General features: G+C 32.0%; 1 protein-coding gene across 1 annotated transcript; it reads right to left on the reverse strand.

Annotated features, from left to right (window-relative positions):
- Positions 1-6,843: 6,843 nt before the first annotated feature.
- Positions 6,844-20,293, reverse strand: LOC124363885. Its single transcript, XM_046819159.1, has 5 exons — positions 20,182-20,293; positions 13,198-13,366; positions 11,612-11,754; positions 7,416-7,554; positions 6,844-7,170 (listed from the first exon to the last, which is right to left on the reverse strand). Exons 1-5 carry the CDS (start codon positions 20,213-20,215, stop codon positions 6,942-6,944), a joined length of 714 nt encoding a protein of 237 aa, XP_046675115.1. The 5' UTR covers positions 20,216-20,293; the 3' UTR covers positions 6,844-6,941.
- Between the last annotated feature and the right edge of the window lie 900 nt (positions 20,294-21,193).

Here is a 21,193-nt window from a genome sequence, read left to right on the forward strand (position 1 = left end):
ACATGAGTTCAATGAATACAGAATTTGTTTATTGATCCCAATAAGGCCTATGAAGACGGCGGCGTATCAAAATACTATTGTCAAAATTATGCCCTAATAACCCCTGATATGATCCACAAACTCTCACACCTGGTGCTCTGTAATAATAAAGGATTGCCTTATCACTGTAGGATTCTTCGCATTTCTCTATTGAATCATTGGTAGGCTTGGCGCTGTTTCAATAATTAATCGTGGTGTTGTTTCCATTATTTTGATAATCATACTACGTGTTCACTATTATGATAAATATACTCGTTAGGTATTAAAATAACTCAGATATCTTATTTTTAGGAGCAAAAGTAGAAAAAAATATTCTGCACATCTCCCAAAGTTCTAATGCATTATATGAAGGTCAAATATTAATAAACACTTGTCTTATTATAGCCTAGTCAGGTGAGTTTCCATACTAGTTGGATGTAATTGAAAGAAAATAAATAATTATTATAATAAGTATTATCTTAATTACACATCAATGCAAACAAATATTGAAAAACAATAATGACATGAAACTAAATTAAATTGGTGTTGTTTATTCAAACCTTTTACTATAGTGCTATTTGTTAAAATTTACATTTTTTAATGTATGATTACTTCGCCAAATAGTACAATTAGAATTACTATTCGAATTCAAATATAAAAGTGGAAGAAAAAGTATAATAATATTGAGTTTTTGGCGTTGGACTACATGTTATTAAGAAAACAAGCCAGGTTGTCTCTATCTTGATATAATTGTCAGGCCACTTTTATTCTTAGCTTATAACATTTTATAAAAACTGTTCTAAATAATTAAAACCTAATACTATATTATGATATTTCATCAGACCCTACTCATTATGGAATTTAAAACAATAATTTATTATATTCACAAAATTTACAATAAATTGTATATTGGCTTTGGCTACTTCAGCTTTATTAGAATAAAATATCTCTTATTGACCTCTTCAGATCCTTCATTTAGTCCAGAACTATATGGAAAGGAACAAAGTATGAGTGTGGATACTCAAGCTTATGTATGTATGGCAGTTTTTGTTTAGCTGCTAGATAACTAGAAAGTTTTTGTTAGTAGTTTAACAATATCCTTTGTATCTAACCAAAATTTTCTAACCCAACATGAAATAATTGTCATGAGTAGATGCGAGATTATGTTTTTAGTTCATGAGGTAAAAATTGTGTTATATATGGCTTTATTTTTAGATAGAAAAATTTTTCTTTGAAAAAAGTGACTGGTCACAATGGTATGATGGGTAACATGCTTCGAAATATGATAACATAAAATAAACAAGTCACTAACACAGTATAAATTTCCAAGGATAATCATATAGCATTTTATAGTAGGTTCTTAAATAATGAGATGAGGTTATTTTGTAGTGATGGTTCATTTTATGAAACGTTTGGAGCATGGAGCTAATGTATGTTAGTTAAAATGTCTACAAATTCTATTTCATGTAATTTTATAATATTTAGTTTAAAGCAACTTTGCGAAGACAGTGTCTTAAAACATCGAGCGTGTCTCAAAACAGGAAGGGAATTCTATAATTTCAAATGTACAGGGTGGTTATAAATTATTGTACACATTTTAAGATTGAATAAATAAATAACCAATCAACTTAAAAACATGGAAACTGTTTTATTAAATAGCAAATTTAAAACAGTTTTATTACCAATGAAGGACAAAAAGATTACTGTTACTCATACTTTTACAAGGAAACTAAACTAATTCCACGTGCTCTCCGAGGTTTGCACGCAAAGTTTGTAGTCTAAATTCAACTTCACACCATGTCTTTCTGAGCATTGCTGGAGTTATGCTTCCAATAACCTCTCGAACTCTATTCTTGAGTTCCTCAATATCTTGAACTTTTTTGGCGAAGACATAGCCCTTGACATAGCCCCATAAAAAAATGTCTAAGAGTGTAATGTCTGGGGAACGTGGAGGCCAAGGAATTGGACCATCCCGTCCAATCCAACGACCAGGAAACGTGTCATTTAGGTAGTCACGTACTATCTTACCCCAGTGTGGAGGGGCACCATCTTGCTGCCAGTAAACATTTGGTTGTCTATCCTTAATTTGCGGTATTGCAAAAAGTTCAAGCATGTCGAGGTATACCTCTTTAGTGACTGTCGGTTCTGCGAAGAAAAAGGGTCCTATCACTTCATCTATAGCCAAAGCACACCAAACGTTTATTTAGGGCTGTCTCTTTCTTGTTCTCGAACATTATGAGGATTTTCAGTACCCCAAATCCTACAATTGTGTCTATTCACCTTACCAGAAAGATGAAAGGTTCCTTCATCAGAAAAAATTACTTTTTCCAAGAAATTGCTTTCTCCAATGTTTATTGTTTGTTCTTCGAGTTCAAGTAATCTAACAGCAAAATCGTAGCGTCGAGGTTTATCGTTAGGTTTTAGTTCATGTAATAACTGAATTTTGTATGGATGGAGCTTAAGGTGTTTGTGCAAAATTTTTAAGACTGTTAATCGAGGTAATCCTAATTCCAAACTTGCACGCCGAGTAGACTTACCAGAGCTCCTCGTAAACAATTCTCTTACTTGATCAACAATAGCTTCAGAAAATGGAGGTCTACCAGCACCTTTTCTATGTTGGACACTTCCCGTCTGTTCAAACTGCCTATACCAGCGTTTTATAGAATTGTTACTCGGAGGATTGCGGCCATACTCTAAACGAAACCTTCTTTGAACAGTTATTACAGATCTGCTTTCATGAAACCAAAGAACACACCTTGCTTTTTCTTGCACACTAGCCATTTTGATACTGAGGTTAGTTTAGTGTTTGTTTAGTCAACAGTAATTAACAGCTGGTGTGGAAAGACCAATTGTTGACCAGCTGACTATGTCACAACACTAGTCATTATAAGAAGAATCATACCTTACACCCACAGTTTAAGTGACATTTTTACTTTCTTTTTATAACTACTTTTTATAATTATTGTAATGTGTACAATTATTAATTTTCAGTCAGTATATAAAACTGTTTTAAATTTACAATTTAATAAAACAATTCCCATGGTTTTAAGTTGATTGGTTATTTATTTATTCAATCTTAAAATGTGTACAATAATTTATAACCACCTTGTATTTCTCCATAATAATAAACACGTATATGAACTAATAAGATTGTTTCCTAGGATAGTGCTGTTGAAACAGAGCGATACCTTCTACCATCTGATAAACATATACATATGCCTAGGATGGTGTCCCTGATATAATACCTTCTTTCTCCTAAAATATTCTGTTACTGGATAATGCGTTTTAATTTTTCATAGTTTTGTATATAAAAGTGAACTCTTTTTGTATCTATTTGTGCACATAAACTTCAGAGCGATATTTTATCCGACTAGCAATAAATTAATTGATTGCAACGAATTTAGCTCTTCAAAATTGACCACTTTGAAGTTTAGTTCGCTAAACTTTTAACGTAGTCTTTTCCATCAGTTGATGACGTAAGCAATTCAGTAGATTACTAATGATATATTACGATGGACAACAATGGACGGTCTGCTTGGGCTACAGAAAGGTCAGATATGCTCCGAGTGGGACATTTGACAAATGATGGTGTGAAAGAACATTCCTCCACTCGAAGTGTAATTGATCTCCTTGCATTCCTTTATTTATACCTCCCTATACCCTGTTGAATTTATAAGTCTTGCAGTATCCACTATTTAACAGGCAAACTGAACCGACGGATAATATATCTAATTTAAAAAACCTCGCGTTTAAAACTTGTAAATCTCCAATATGGTTTTAAATCGATTTTGTCTAAAAGAAACGTTGACTTAGTGTGACTCATGTGATAGATTAAACGAATAATTATTTAAAATACCCCGTAAAAATCTCAACGTTGTTCATTATTAGATCGGGATAAAATATCCATGTACAAATTTTTTTCCCATCTATCCAATGAATGAAGTCCAGACCAATGCCTTACTCACTGCTTCCATTCCATTATGATGATTCGCAAACTCTTCATAGTTGATTACAAATTGTATAATCTCTTGATCTCAAATCCTGATATAACTGGCTCATAACATGTTTTGTGGATAGTTCCAACAAATAAAGGTAGAAAAACCAATACATTTTAATTTTAATTCCTGGAAAGTAATAAAAAGAGTTTTAGTGCATCTATACGCATACGTATTAAGTTCGATCTAGATCTAAATCTGTTTTTATACTTTACTTTTGAATTAATCATAAAGTCTATCTACCATTAAAATAAATGAATTATATAAAAATATTTTAATGATCATATCTAAATCCAAATCATTCCTTTTCAATACTGCATAATGTAAGTAGTAATAAAACATATACATACGTGGGTTTGTGCTTTGTACTAAAAGCGTCTAGTTCTGTTCCATGATGCCCAATAGAGTTTCAGGTATTTCCGATGCCTTGTTACCTCGATCAAAAGAAAAATCATACTAACTTATAATAATAATGTTCTCTGAACTTTTCAATTGGATAACACTTGGTTTTATTCCAGTATGTTAAGCTCATTTCAAATTTTTTTTTATAAATGTTATTTTAGACCCTTATAATGTAAATTAAATGCCACAACCTATCTTAAAAAGAAGTTACCTTGACATTGAGCTTTAATTGAATAAATTGATGAAACATTCGTTCCTATTTTTCAAGAAATAATTGTTCACACATACTTTCCAGTGATACATACGCAATACAAGTAGGTGGATGAACACGTTTTAGTCCAACTTTAGGGAACTAGTGTATTAAATGTTTATTCTTCTTATTTTACGGTGGGTTTTACTTTAAAAGCCTTGTTAAAAGTTTCTCAATCTGTATTAATGGAATTATACAAAACGTTGCATTAGGAGCTACGCAGCCAATTTTACTTATTAAATAAAAAATGTTTAACAAGTAGCAAATAAGTTATAATAATGACAACGTATTTTGTTAAATGTTTTAAGGTTCTTTATTAATAAAGAAGGATGGAGGACATGTATAATTATCTGCATTAAATGTTATAATAGAAAAATATGTTTTACTATCACTAATGTAAGCTTTATTTATATTGGAATCTGAGATAAATTTGTCTACCGAAATACTTAAGATTTAATTCTTAAAATAACTGTCATTTTGTTAGTAGAGTAATAATAATTAACACATTTCTAGTGTTAATGTTTACGTATTATCTCGCTTATGCTTGATCAAATAAAATATATTGAAATCTAACTAGATTGATTTTTATCGTGTGTGATACAGATCGCCATATTTGAACGCATTCATTGCACAACAAAGATTTAATTGTTTAATAACACTAAATCCAGAAAAGATTACCAAAATAGTTGGACGATTTCACGGATTTAAATCTAAAACTTTAATTCAATGACAAAAACATATTTACGGATGTTGTACTATTATAGTACAGTAGCTGGTAATTAATTGTAAGCTCTTTAAATTAACAATGAAAAGGGAAACAGGACGATCATATTTGGTTGGACCGGGATTTATTGGGCACTGATACCGGTAATGTTACCGAACTACCGCTATCTATTACTTTATATTAAACAATTTATTTAAGTTATTAATCTGATAGAATATATCTCAGTCTATTGACTATACTGATCTGAACGTACCCATTTATACATATCTGCGTGATAACGTTTAATTTGTGTAGAGAGTAATAAATAAGGATATCATGGAAATGTATTCAATTTACTACTAAAATACAAACAAAAACATCAGTAACAAAAATAATGCTGTAATATTTCATGCTTAAAAAATAATACTGCAAAAATTAATATAAATTTAGAATTATTTTCATATCTCCTACTCATCCGTTTAGTTTTCTTTTTTTACTTAGAAACAAAAAACCAGTGTTATTATCATAAAATACGCGTATATACATTCAAAGTTTGTTTGACTTTGGTATGTAAGAAAAGCAGAGTTAGTTTAACATCATACGTACAGCTTTACTCGTTTTGGTTTATTGGCTTGTATTATATTGGTAACAAAAATTAATTTATTTTCGCAAAAAAGGTACACACTATAATTCTATGCAGAATATTGATGAATGGTAATTAAAATACGCTATTAACTATTAATAATAAAATGTATTATTATTATTATAGACGTATTTTGAGCTCGTGTTCACTGTGTTAAATTTTCCTTCTAGTTTTCTATATACAATAAGTCAATTTGGAACGTTGACATTTGGATTAGGTTCCACCTTTGTGTATACGACATGTTTAGTCTTGGGGTAATTGGCATACAATAGATGTGATTAAGTACCACCTATGGCTGAGGTTATTCATGAGCTTTTTACTTAAAAGACTGGCTAACAAGTACAAATTCATCACAATATAGTACCAAATTTTTCTTAGGTTTTTTTGCTACAGAAAGAACATAACTGTATGTATAATCTGACCTCCTCATACTAAAATCAGAATTCAAAAATACACATATAAATATTATTTATAGTTAAGAATACGTTGTAGTAAATCTTTTGTGCAATAATAACTGGCAAAAACCTTAGTGTTTCATCGTGTAACATGATTTTCTTCGATATATAAAAGTATAAAACATTACATTTTTTTAATGTATCTATTTTATTCAGATTTTGTGTACGTGGTGTGTGAAACATAACACTTAAAGATATATGGTTTTTAACATTTTAAATCTCTAAACATTATGAAACAATAACATTAATTATTCAGTTTACAAAACAAAGAATTTGTCATACTTGATCAGTTAGCAAAAGAGTTAGTGCAATACTATGGGAATGTGAATGGCTTTCATAGATGAATGGTTCTCCGAGGGATATAAAACTACCACAGCTGAAAAAGAACTTTTTATAAGTGACTATCAACACCTTTATCATAGGAAAAAACAGAGATCTTTGTACAGAGATTTACAAGTAATATACAAGTTATGAGTTATTGGACGAAAATCAGTAACGAAATCACCAGCGAAGTGGAAAGGAAGTGCCATGTGAGATTTGTTCCATCTCCGCTACAGAACGCCACATCCACGTTCTTGCAGTGCTTTGAGTACACCCTCATGTTGGACAGGGTGTCGGCGATCTTCTTGATGAAAAGAGCCTCCTCTTTCTTACATTTGAGCCTGCTGGTGACGTACACGCACTTGAGGAAACCGTGTCTGGCACTGTACACAACGGCATGAAAAGCATAATTGAATACAAAATCATTAACCATCATGAAGCTTAATTTTATATTTTTCTTCTAGATTTCCTCATTAGGCTTTAAAACACAGCTGTAGCAAAGCAAATAAGATCTCTGAACAAACTGACAACATGTTAACTGTTTATTGTTTGTTTTTCTAGCCGTTTGATAGCATAAGATACAACTATAACATGCTCGCTACTCTATAGAGATATTACTAATACTTACCAGCACAGTTCGAGTAATCTAGACTCCATAGTGTAGTTTTTGCGGCTGACTTCCTCTCTGACCAGACTAACAAACCGGTTAGCACAGTTGTCCCAGTCCTTGCTGATCGCCTTGTAACAGGATGTGTATTGCAGGTACTCTACAATATACAACTTTATTGTAATAGTAACATAACATTATGTAAAACCCACATACAAGAAAATAAAGGTCCAAGTAACGTACACCAGAACGAATTTTACATGATTCCATATTATTATGCTTTATTTTCAATAAAATTTGTTCTAGCTCTTCTAAACGCATATACCTGTTAAATTTTTTAATTTTTTTTAATTTGTTAAAAGATTTAGAGAGACCAAGTATTTATATTCTACTTTCTAATAAGTATTATTTCTGTTATAATAGTTATTAATCGGAATTCTTTAAAACAAAATCATAACGAGGCAAGTTCTGCATATTTTTCCTTCTTTATGTCAACAATGTTTTGCGCAATATAAAATCTGGATAGTTTTTCTGTAGAGTTAGCAAGTTTTTTTAGTACTAACTTACCTTATTGATGTAATGCTCTTTGAATTGGAATATAGAGATTATGAATTAAACACAAACTTTGGAAAGAATGTGACGTTTACTATAATACCAAACACTTAATTTCTAATATGCTGATAATTTGTATATGACAAGTTTAATTACAAGCAAACAAAATTATTCTCTTCAAACATTAACTAACATGTATAATACGGAGTTTACCACTTATTTTCCAGCGGTAATCCTCCTAATGTTTTGACAACCGGAAACAACCTGGCATCCATCTCGCCTATCACCTGGTATACTCGACAATAATACATTCTTGTTCTATTAACTAGACGCAATATTTAACCTTGTGAAGAGACTGATTGTGATTATTATTTGTGAAAAAGCAGGAATTCTTCTACTACTAATATAAAAAGAATATGTTGCAAATAAAATATGTTTATATGCACGTTAATTTGAAAATATACAGTGCCTTCTGATATTGCACACGTTTAGATAAACAAATATATCCATACAATGGGGTTAAAATTTATAACACAAGAACAGCTGCCTGAGCTTCAGCTGCTGTATTTTACCGATTTACTTTTTGATTATATTTATTTCTCTAAGTTATCAGTAGGATGATGCAGTCTTTGGAAGTAAACGGGCTATAACTGAAATAATTTCGAAGATAAAAAAGTTTTCCGAGCACAGCAGTGATATAGCCCAGGTCTTTCGAAGTTTGTAAACTTGGTTGTACATTTACACCTCTACTAAATTAAATATTTTTTAATATTATTTATATATACTTAGTTTCATTACGAGTCTTTCTTCTCCTATATCGCTTAAAAATCTCCATTTCAATAGATGTTAAAAGGCATCTAAAACATAAAATGTCTAACTTTTTGAAAAGATCCCATTTTAAAAGCTTATTTTAGGATCGTAATTAGGTCCAAATGTAATACAATAGAATTAAAACTTAGAAACAACTATTTTCATACAATACAGTCTTTAAGAGTGAATTCTTTAAAACAAAATCATAACGAGGCAAGTTCTGCATATTTTTCCTTCTTTATGTCAACAATGTTTTGCGCAATATAAAATCTGGATAGTTTTTCTGTAGAGTTAGCAAGTTTTTTAGTACTAACTTACCTTATTGATGTAATGCTCTTTGAATTGGAATATAGAGATTATGAATTAAACACAAACTTTGGAAAGAATGTGACTTTTACTATAATACCAAACACTTAATTTCTAATGTGCTGATAATTTGTATATGACAAGTTTAATTACAAGCAAACAAAATTATTCTCTTCAAACATTAACTAACATGTATAATACGGAGTTTACCACTTATTTTCCAGCGGTAATCCTCCTAATGTTTTGACAACCGGAAACAACCTGGCATCCATCTCGCCTATCACCTGGTATACTCGACAATAATACATTCTTGTTCTATTAACTAGACGCAATATTTAACCTTGTGAAGAGACTGATTGTGATTATTATTTGTGAAAAAGCAGGAATTCTTCTACTAATAATATAAAAAGAATATGTTGCAAATAAAATATGTTTATATGCACGTTAATTTGAAAATATACAGTGCCTTCTGATATTGCACACGTTTAGATAAACAAATATATCCATACAATGGGGTTAAAATTTATAAACATATTAATATATACATTTGGTACGACTATACAAAGAATTTTCCTTAAACATATCAAGTATTAATTTCTATCGTGCTACAAGTTAAAAATATTCTTAATACCTATAATCCTATAAATATTCAAAACTTCGGAAAATATAAGGAAATCATTCTTACAGCATTCATACCTCCAACACGCACCGGTTGTTTTGACAAAATACAAGAGACAAAGATTACAATTTAGCGACACATTTCTTTTGACAAATGTATATTTCTGGACTAATTTTTCTGCCAATTGAACTTCCACGATTGTCATTTAATAATGGTATGTTTCTTACTGGACAAGGGTACACCCATTTAGAATAACATTTGACTTATTAAGAGTAGTTTAATATTGTATTAAAGTATACAATAATTTATACCATAAAAACTAATATGAATGTATCTTAACTAGTTTTAAATCAATAATAACCTAAGTAATATTTTAATTACAAGGTTATGAACAAGGGGTATGGAGAAGAAAACATAATAGAGAAATCAGGGAGCTCTACAATAGTACGGATGTAATAGGAGAAATTAAGACTCCGTTGGGCAGGCCATGTTTTGAGAAGAGAAGAGGAATGCAAACTTAGGAGGGTAATGTACGGTAACAAAGAAGGAAGACGGCCCCGTGGGAGACCGAAAATGAGATGGTGGAACCAGGTGAAGGCTGATATGGAGAAGATGGGCGCTTCAGAGGAAGATGCAGAGGACCGTTCAAGATGGAGGAGCTTTGTTGGTGCGGCTAAATATCACCTCCGATATAAATGGCCCTGGGAGTAGGAGTAAGTAAGTAATATTTTAATTGCAAAATACGAAGTATGTCACTGTGACGAGGCTTGACTCCTAGAGTCTGGTGTCCACGTCTGTCTGAGAGGACCCAGCATGACAGTAACACTAGAATACCTTGGTTGTGCTACAAAGTGCTTGAAATATTTTCAGTATTAAAAATGTACTATCGGCATGTTTTCGACATCAGAGATACGTAGGCTACTGCATATCTCCGTCTATATCAGGCGCACTAAGCAGAAGGTGAAATGGAGCTAAACTCAACATTTGCATTCAATCACACTTCTCACCATAATTGGTTTTTGTGGAGATAACTGTGAATACTTATAACCATCATTGAAAGCAATGAAAGTTCAAATTCAAAGTTAATTTTATTCAGAGATCTTAACACTGATAAAATCACAGTGTACCGGTTGTTTTTATTAGAGTACTGGTCGTTGTGCTTTCACATAAAGTTATTACAGTTCTGCACACCGAATTGTTTTTCTAATTATTAAAAATGTAAAGGATAAAAAGAAGACCCCGCCTTAATGACTTTTCTTGTCTTACTACCACACACATTAACTTGGTTTTTTCTTGTCAGTTACATATTTTCATAGTTAAAGTCTAGAAGAACATTTTAATTTTGATGTGCTATGAGAATGTGACAGTATTAAATTCAAAAGATTATTGAAAACTATATTTTAGTACATTTTCAACTATTTCGTTTAGGCTTGAATTTTTTTATCATTGTACCTAAAACATTTATACTATATAATTTATATTTAAATTTGTTATTAATAAAAATGGTATTTCATCATGTAAACACAGATTAACCATGCCGGTTTAGGTAATATTAAAGACAGCTGTGGTAACAGATTCGTAAGCACATAATCTAATGTATTTTTACGTGTTTGAATTTTACTTGACGTTACTTTCGAATTAATAAAACTACATTTTATAGGTACCTAAAACTATAATTCACTAGAATCGTATATAAATAAATAACATATAGCTGTTCCAAATGGTTCCAAGAACTATTATAGGTACTATAAGGGCTTCTCCTGAGTTTACAGGGTGAGTATATAGAACATGTATGTATGAGTTACAGTTTTATCAAAAATTACTAGTACTTTAATACTTAGATAATCTATAACAAGTCGGCAAACTGCATTTAATTTAACCCTTGTGCTAAACTGAGTTTAGCAAATGGAAATAACTTTATGATCCTAACCTGCTTGAAAAACAGGATCGTCGCAGAGGAACTTGAACGTGTGTCTGGCGCCGGCGACATGAGCCTCCAGCGTCTGTCTGTCCTGGTGGGAGAGACATTTCTTGGCGAACTCATCCATGCAACCCATTCCTACTTTGAATGCACTAAAAGATGTGTAGAGTTTAAATACAACCATTCACAAACAAAAAAAGACTATTCATACCATATAAATATATCCGTAGTGAATAATGGTTATAAAGTTATTGTTCGTGGTTTTGACAGAAATATATGATATTATTACATGTATCACAGGTCAATAAAAATCAGGAATAATTTCTTCTACCTAACCATAGTCCGAATTTGCAGAAAATAACTGTGTGTTTGAGTCAATCCAAAATAGTGGCTGTAATATTTTAAATAATAACCACTAAAAATATAATACATTTCCATTTGATATAAGAATTTCACGGCACTTAATTCATAGGGACTGTAGTCTGATATAATGTAACGTAGTTGTGGTAGCGGTTGTATTGTCTCCAGAGAGGGAGCAAATTACTTCCTTTCCCTTCTTCCGGTGGTTTCAATCGCTTATTTTCTTGGAACCACCGAGAACATTCCTTCCACTTCATTTTCAAGATCAAAGATTCAAACCAACGTCAATCATAACCGTCAAATATATATATACGTGTTTTATTCAAAAATAAAACACAATCGTTAAAACAGCAATAGTCAGTCAACTAAGTATATACTATATGTGTAGTTAACCCTTACAGTGCCAAGGTTTCGTGTAGACTGTGAGGAACATCTAGATAATTTTAAGTCACCTTACACTTTAATGTTGAGTTTAGCTCTAGTTCTTCTTCCTCTTAGTACTTCTGGAATCTGACGCTGTCACAGACTTAACTCCTGGAATGAGGAGTCATGTTGTGCTGAGGGAATCCAAGAAAAGTATCTCAGATTCCTGACGCTACACTAAGAGGGAGGAAAACTGGAGCTAAACTCAATATTCATATTGAAACACCCCTTCTCATAGCTAGGTTACGTGTAGCATAACACGTTGTCATTGAAATATTTTAGATATCAATAGTGTATGTTTGAGGCAGATGGATTTGTAACAAATCCCTGAATATATTGGTAGATTGTATTTATTGCATGAATTAATACAGTGGTTGAAGGATTCCAAACTACTTCATAGTTTCAAATTGAGTGTAAACAATTACAAATAAATTAGCTGCCACTTCATTGGTGTATTGAATATAACTGCAAGTGGAACACATGTGCTTAAACACCAGCTGTTTAAACTAATCAAAAATGCTCTAGTAACATTGGAATTTTGAAAGCCGTTGGAAAAAAATAATCGGATGTATTTCAATCCACAAAAGGCACATCTCTAATGTAAGAGCTTTTGATGTATACCATATATGTATTTAAAATACATTTTTATGACTAAAATATCCATACACAGAAAATTCTCTTAACAATATTATTTTTTGTTCCAGCTATTTGGTGTTTTATTTGTAAATATTTGCTTTTCAAATAGTTTCAAAAGAATCAACATCAAAAATAACAACTATTTTATGAAATGAATATGCTGAAGCACGTTGTACCTGCAAGATGCATCGACGTCATGTTTAGAGCTAGGAATTCCTTTCATGTCGTACTTTTCGAGTATTGGAGGCAACTTCTTGAGACAATTGTCCAGGTAGGACCGATCCTTGCACTTGATGAGGGTCTCATTTAGATTACTCTCTGTTTGGGCCGTCACATACGATAAAACTGGAAAATGAAATTTATTTGTAAATAATCGAGTAACTTAAATAGATATGGGTTTTCCGGACATTTGTCAGCATTCAGTGATACAAAGATACACTAACACTGCGTTTCGAGATCTGAATCTGATTTATTTCAGGTAAATACCTAACCAGGGATTTTAATTCAGTTTTTTACATTAGATACTATTTTGAAGAAGGTATCTTAAAATCTTAAGAAAACACAGAGCATATTTTTTAGATAAAATTATATCTAAATTTCTCGTCATTCCAAAATCCCCCATATGTATGGCGTTCCCAAAAATCACGAACCTAGCATCCCTCTCGGCCTACCATTGGCTCTCGTGAGTCAACTTGCAGGGAAGTATCTAAAGTCCTTAAATTTTACCACCATTGGTAAGAAAAACTTATTATTTTATCAAATTCTAGTTTATAAACGGACAAACTACTAAGTCTATTCTCAAATTTACCAGTTCAAGAATGTCTCACGATCATTTAAACACGTCTCACAGAAGACCAAACAATAAAGGAATGGACTAAACTTAACGTGCCAGTAATTATGTAACTGTTAGAACTATGCATTTAATGCAATTATTTTGAGTTAGAGGGTCAAATTTGCCGTCAAAATGAGGGGATAGCATTGGGTTCTCCACTATCTACTATTTTTGCCAATATATGTATGGAGGAACTTCATCAAAAGTCCTTGGCTTTGGCTCAGTTCAAACCAAAGATTTGGTGAGGTATGTGGATGATACCTGTGTTGTTTTTCTCATGAAGACACTGAATTGAATGAGTGTTTTAATTACGTTATTAGTATTTCATCTTCCATCCGTCTCAAAACGAAAGTGGAAGTCAAAAACAAGCTTCCTTTTTTGGATGTGTGTGTATTAATAGATAGAAATGTCGATAAGACTACTGTTTTCTAAAGACACATACATAGGAAACTATTTATTTTTCTAATAAAATATCAAATAGTAGACTAACCGCTCCTTGAGACCAGGCCTCTTAGAGAACGATAGCTGGTCACGTGATTCAAGATGGCAGCGCCCATGTGCGTGATTTAGCGGGCACGAGTTAACAGGAGTAGGACAACATAACCTCACTTTCTGAAACCGATATGGTGGCACCCATGTGCTCGCGTTGTCGAGAATCTAAGATAAAAGTCTAATATGGCCATATCTGGGTGGCGGGGATTAAAAAAAGCGACTCAACTAAATACTATGGTTTATTAATTCCAACACAATGAAGAATATTCAGCTGTTTCATCACCTAAAACAAAACACATCACATTAGTAACTAATAACTTATCTTAACAAACGCATCCGCCCAGTGGTTCGCTCACCCGGGAAACGCATCCGCCAATTGACCCCTTAACCAGGACACACATCCGTTAAGTGGGTACCCGCGGATCAAAAAGGCCCACCGTATCCGTTGACGGGGTCTCAAAAAATTCCGATATTTTATTTTAGAGTCATTTGCTGTGTTAGAGGCATTTGTATAACTCGACAGGTGTATTACTAGTATTAACTTTATGATAGCATAGAATAGTTCTATACTGTATTTAGTTTTAAATATAAGTTTTTAAAACCTTATTATATAATGTAATTTAGCTTGATTTAATTTATTACTTTTAGTAAGGGTCTGATTTGTGATGGAGCCTATTCATGTATTAAGTACCGACGAAACCTACGTAAAAGGTTTCGAGTCCATGACGAAAGTCAATTTCAAATTCAATTCAGTCTCCCAAGGGGTTACAGAACTTGATTAGGTTACAAGGGGGTTTTCAGAAGTCGTGGACCGATACTAAAGACACAGACCAGCTTGGTCTCATCCCAACATAGCCTGAATTAATTTCTAAAACAAAGAGCCGGTGTTTGTAACTTTTTGTTAAGATAAATTCTTTAATTTATTACTTACTAATGTAATGGGTTTTGTATCAGATGGCGAAACAACTGAATGTTCTTCACTGTGTTTGAATTAATAAACCGTAGTGTTTAGTTGAGTCATTTTATTTTAAATCCCTGTCACCCAGCTGTGGCCATATTGGAATTATCTTCGCTAAGGTTCCCGCTAACGCGCGCCCGTGGGTACCGCCATATTCGTTTCAGAAAGTGAGTTTATGTTCTCCTGTTCTCACATTTCGTGCACATGGGTGCCGCCATCTTGAATTACGTGACTCGCTCTTACCCAAACGAGGCCTGGGCTCAAGGAGCAGTTATTCGATTCCAAATTACGTTCACTAAATATAGAATATACCGTTATTTTAAAAATACCATTAAAATCTCTCTAGCTGAAAAAGTTCTATATAAACAAATATGTGTATTAATTTTAATAACTGTAGAATATTTTATATGTTTTACATTTCTTGAAAACATTATATGATATAACATATGTAATCGGAATCCTAATAATATTATAAGTGCCTTTGTTTATTTTGATCTCACGCACAAACTATTCAACCGAGCGTTCTGAAGTTTTTCATGGACATTCTTAGGACTCCTGGGATGAATATAGATATATTCTTATTTTTTTTTTAATCCCTCCGGGCTACTCCCCACTGGTATCAAGGGAGCGAAAATCCCAATTTTGCCTGTAGATTTGTGTAATCTGAATTAGAAGAGAGTTAAATGTAATCAACTGTTCTGTGTAAATATTGTAATTTGACAGTGTGGTCGTATGTTAAGTTAATTTAACCAGTAGTTTCAATTTTTTACATTTATAAAGTGAAAGCATAACAAAAATAACATCACTTCTTTTTTTAACATTGTGGTAACAAGTTAACAATAAATATATTGTGAATTTAATTTAATTTAATTAACTAAATTATGGATGTGTACATGTAAGCTATTCAGTTTTATGTCTCTAAACATTGGACTGGGCTTTAGCTATATGATATTAAGAAGCAAGAACATGTACTTTATTGTATCATTTTACCATCTTTATATGTGGAAGACAACTGTCATATTGAAATGTGTAAGTATTATTGATGTTGATTTTATTTTTTTACTCTTCAATAACAATATATATATATATATATATATATATATATATATATATATATATATACGATACATACATACATACATACGACGGGTATTCAATAAAGGCTGGCAGTACTCTTTCAATACCTTTAATATAAAAGTTTAGAATTTAACACTTGTATCTCCTTCTAAGTAGTCACCCTTTAAAGCCACACACTTGTTCCACCGCCTCTGCTACTCCTTGAAGACGTGTTCAAAGCCCTTCTTATACAGAACCTTCAAAATCGCCTCTAAAGTCTTAGTAGTGGCAGTAGCAGTTAGGAAACACCGGCTTTTAAACTACTTTTTGGGCTGAGGATACAGAAAAATGTCATTTGGAGCCTAGACAGGGCTTTAGGGTGGATGTGGCAGTCTGCCCGCTTTTTTGGGATGTGATCTTTGATTAGTTGCTTCAATACTAAAATTTAGTACTCCACGTTGATTGTCTGACCCAGTGGTACAGTATGGGTGTACACCGTACCACAATAATCAAAGAACGTAATCACCATTGCCTTTGCAGCAGACCTTTGAGCACGAGGTATTTTTTGGCGTCGGTCCATCTTTTTTCACCCACTCTGTACTCTGTTGTTTTGTTGCAGCATCATAACAGTAAATCCAACTTTCATCAGCAGTAATAATATTTTTCCACCATGCTTCACCTGCTCGACGCACGCCCTGTAGCCAAAGTTGGCCAATTTCAACTCGATTTTGTTTCGGAGACGTGGTATCCAACGAGCATAGACACGTGACATGTTCAAATGATCATGCGTGAGTGTATTGACACTGGCAATTGATATATCGAGCATCATAGCAAGCTGTCTAATAGTCAAATGTGGGTCAGTGTGAATCATAACACTCTCAGTGTTGGCTGTTTCTTTGGTAAGCTCAGAAACAGGGGCGCCAGGCCCACCTTCCAACTCACATGATTCTCGTCTATTTTTAAAGTCTTTATACCACATAAAACAGGTTCTTTCACTCATTGCATCAATACCAAAAGCTTTTTCAAGTCACTGTAAGTATCCGTAGCACTGTTTTCCCAGTTTTACACAAAACGTTATCGCATATCTTTGCTCACGAAAATCAGTCATACTAAACTTTAGAGGCGAAAATTCGCAACTGTTTATTAATCGGTTACTATGACAACAATAAACATGTAATAGTGTAAACAGCTGATTTGGTTGTTGCTACCACTTTAATGTTTCATACCAACTTGAAAAAAACTAATTATTGTACTTTGTTTGTTTATATGTACGCTACTTCAGTATTTATTGAACACCCCTCGTATATATATATATAATATATATATATATATATATATATATATATATATATAATTTATATATATATATATAATTTATATATATATATATAATTTATATATATATATATAATTTATATATTTTTAGAAATATCAGTACATTTTATCAAAACTTTACTGTTTTGAATTCAACCTTATTACTAAATTATATATAGGTTAATTTACATTGTTTCTCGGGGTCCAATACCTTAGATAAGAATTACTCTCAGTTTTGCTTAACTTCTGGTCATCTTTATTATAAACACTGAAGAATTGGTACCTAATGCATGATATATGATTAATTCCATACAACACTATCGTATTACATTGTATTACAAAAGTGTTTCCACTAAGAAAGCTGTGAACTTCGACTTCCTCTACATTGATATAAAAAAGTTTAAGTGTCACTGAAATAATGGGAGCTGTTCAAAGAAATTCACGAAATGTTGCATAGGAATCGCGGGAGAAGACCCAGGTAGGTACTAGTAATATTATAAATGCGAAAATGAAATTTTTAGTTTGTTTCGCTTTCACGCGAAAACTATTCAATCGATTGTACTGAAATCTAACATGGATATTCTTAGGGTCCCTGGTATAAATATAGACCTATTCTTGTTTTGAAAATCACTCCAGGCTACGCCAGACTAGTCACTAAAGAAGCAAAACTCCCGTCTTGGTCTCTAAAGTTGTGAAATATCAATTGAAAAACCTGTAATTGTCGTAAACTGTTCGGTTTAAATGTTGTTTTAAGATAGCACCATATGTTTATTTAATTTAAACACTATTTTCACTTTTTTACATTTATAGTGTGAAAGCATAGGGTAAGCTTGATTATAACAACTCCTCTTATTTTATCCTTTTTTGCAACTGCTGTCGAGCAGAGAAGGAAAATATCCAGAGATGAAAGTTTAATGTTTTAGTGAAAAAATATACTTCTAACCGTATATTTTAGCAAATTTAAAATATTAGCTTTAAAATACAGCATTTATTTTAAATTTAAATGCTGTTATATAATCAATCTTAGTTGTCTATTGGCAGTAGAAGCTTACTCAGATCTGTGTATATACATATATTTTCTTGACAACAAGGCAAAATCAGATATAGAATAAAAAATACTAAGACCGTAGCAAATAACAATGGCCATAAATATGCACTTTTCACAGATTTTCTTGATCGTGCAAGGCAAACTCAACATAGGCGTCTGAAATATAATTCACTCTAACCAGAAGTGCTTGTACACGTACCATGCCCACGAAATTGCGAGCGAAGCCGCGTGTAACTGCTACTATTTATGTAAATTGCACTGATAGTAAATATTGTTCTGCCTGTAAATAAATATATTCATGTAATTAATTTATTGGCATCATTCCATATGTGTATATGGACTAACTTGTAAACTACAAAGTATGAATAAAGAGTTTGTATTTGATTTTAATTTATAGAATCCTCACAATTCCTAAATGTAATAATATATCTAACACTTTAAAATGAACAGATTTTTAGAATTCATGATAAATCTATAAAATTTGAGTTATGTTTTTAGTAAATAGTTTAAACCTTACAGTTAAAAAATATGAAATTGCCCTCAACTACCCACAAGATTAGTTAATGACACAATTGGTATGTTGATCAATGCATTTGAACACTTTACTTGTCCAAAATCTGAAGAATCGTTGGGAAATTTTAAGTTGGCTCTCAATATATCTTAATAAGAAAACTGCTTGTTTCAGTTAGAATATTTATTGTAATCTTGTCGTAAACAAAGAGTATACCCTCAAAACACATTTCTTCAATTTAACTTCATTACTAACCGTTTTATTTGTCTAGTGAAAGTTGGTAAGCTGTATACAAAAATACTGGTCAATGAGAAAATCGAAAAAGTAATACTAATTAAAATAATTAAATGTAAACGTGTAAATTATTATTATCAGTCTCAAGCCGGAAACGAGCAGTTGAGTGTGTGTAAACATTCGTTCCTTATTCAAGGTTTTGGTAGCTCTTGAAATTGGAAAACAACGTTGTACTTCTGTTTTATGAAGAATATTTTATTGTTACGGTGGAATATTTGTTCCTTTAACTTGATTTGGAAGGAAGGTTATAGTTTAAGCTGAAGAAACTTCAGTGCCCTATTGATAATCTATTTATTGCTGAGTTTTTTTATAGATAAAGACTGTATAATTATTTACTTTATAGTATAAAATTTAAACTGAATATCTGGGTTCATAGTATTTTCCTGTAGCATTAGTGTTAAATAAACTGATTTTAGTATGTTTTCATTATTACAAATATTAAGACATTAACATTAATGTATAATTATCTTAAAGACTGCAGTAAAACTCAACATCAAAAGTTTACCTCATTGATATTATTCAGTAAGGTTGTGAAAAGTTATGCTGTTTATTTTATGTTCTACTTATATTATAAACCTATCCATTTAAATTCTTTTGCTTCATCAAAATCTTAACAGATACGCATAAGCAGTTGTGTTTCAATATGATAACTTACAAATGATGAGTTCCAATAGCAAAGCAAACACCATGACTAATCACGTACTGAAACTCCGGTCAAGTGGTGCGGAATTCTCGCGTAGATCATGTCTGACCGCGCAATACACAGCGACTGAGAACTGAGCTCCGCTGACATTGACACCCCACCCATCACCCACCACCCACTGCCATACCCTCTCTTACAACATCTTAATTTCATCTCTAGAAATTTATTGTTACATTGACTACATTAGCAACTGTTTAAAATCTCTTAAGTATTTTTCTATTGTAGCGATTCTTCAATCTAACTTGTGCAATATTGATACTCCTACATCATTTTTTATTGATCATGACGAATCATATATCGTATGATATTCATATTGTTAATAAAGAAAATATTTATCATTATACTTAATAATTAAGATATTATTATTAAAATCATAATTTTACGATTATAATATGACAGTAAAAGCATTAGTTGTTACAAGGTATGAGTATATCACACCACGTGGAAAATTGTAAGATTAAAGCTCATTCAATTCTTGAGATGTCCAACGGTAGATAGACAGACATACATCATATAGAAAATATGTTTTATATATCCTCGGCAGGTAAAAATATAAATTGTATCAGCCTACTGAGGCTTCAATGACTGCACAAATACTCAGTCAATTATTGCATTGTATTATACAAAAAATAAGTTACACGAAAACGACGCGTCATAAAATTCATGCTCGTAAATGAAGTTTCGTGCTAAATTTCTAAATATGGTGTCTACTAATGAATTTATGACAGTAGTTGTCCTGAAAAATCTATATATCACAGAATCGCTAGAAAATAAAGCATTTTGCTTTTATTTAAGTATATTTAGGATAGGCCTACATGTGTTTTATTTTAATTTCTTAAATCTCTTATGGACGTATTGAGTTTGATTATAAATTTATTTATTCTGCAACTTTTTCCTTGCCATTATTGTTACCCATACTACCAACATAAAATGTTTTGTTAACGCTCAACCAAATCCCATGGAG

This window comes from Homalodisca vitripennis, chromosome 5 (genome assembly GCF_021130785.1).
Source record: "Homalodisca vitripennis isolate AUS2020 chromosome 5, UT_GWSS_2.1, whole genome shotgun sequence".
NCBI classification, from domain to species: domain Eukaryota; kingdom Metazoa; phylum Arthropoda; class Insecta; order Hemiptera; family Cicadellidae; genus Homalodisca; species Homalodisca vitripennis.

Coding starts and splice junctions, on each gene's coding strand:
- LOC124363885 (XM_046819159.1), bottom strand. CDS start 20,215: ATGGTGTTTGCTTTGCTATTGGAACTCATCATTT. Junction 13,367..20,181: donor GCTATTGGAACTCATCATTT/GTAAGTTATCAT, acceptor TTCATTTTCCAG/TTTTATCGTATGTGACGGCC. Junction 11,755..13,197: donor GACGTCGATGCATCTTGCAG/GTACAACGTGCT, acceptor CACATCTTTTAG/TGCATTCAAAGTAGGAATGG.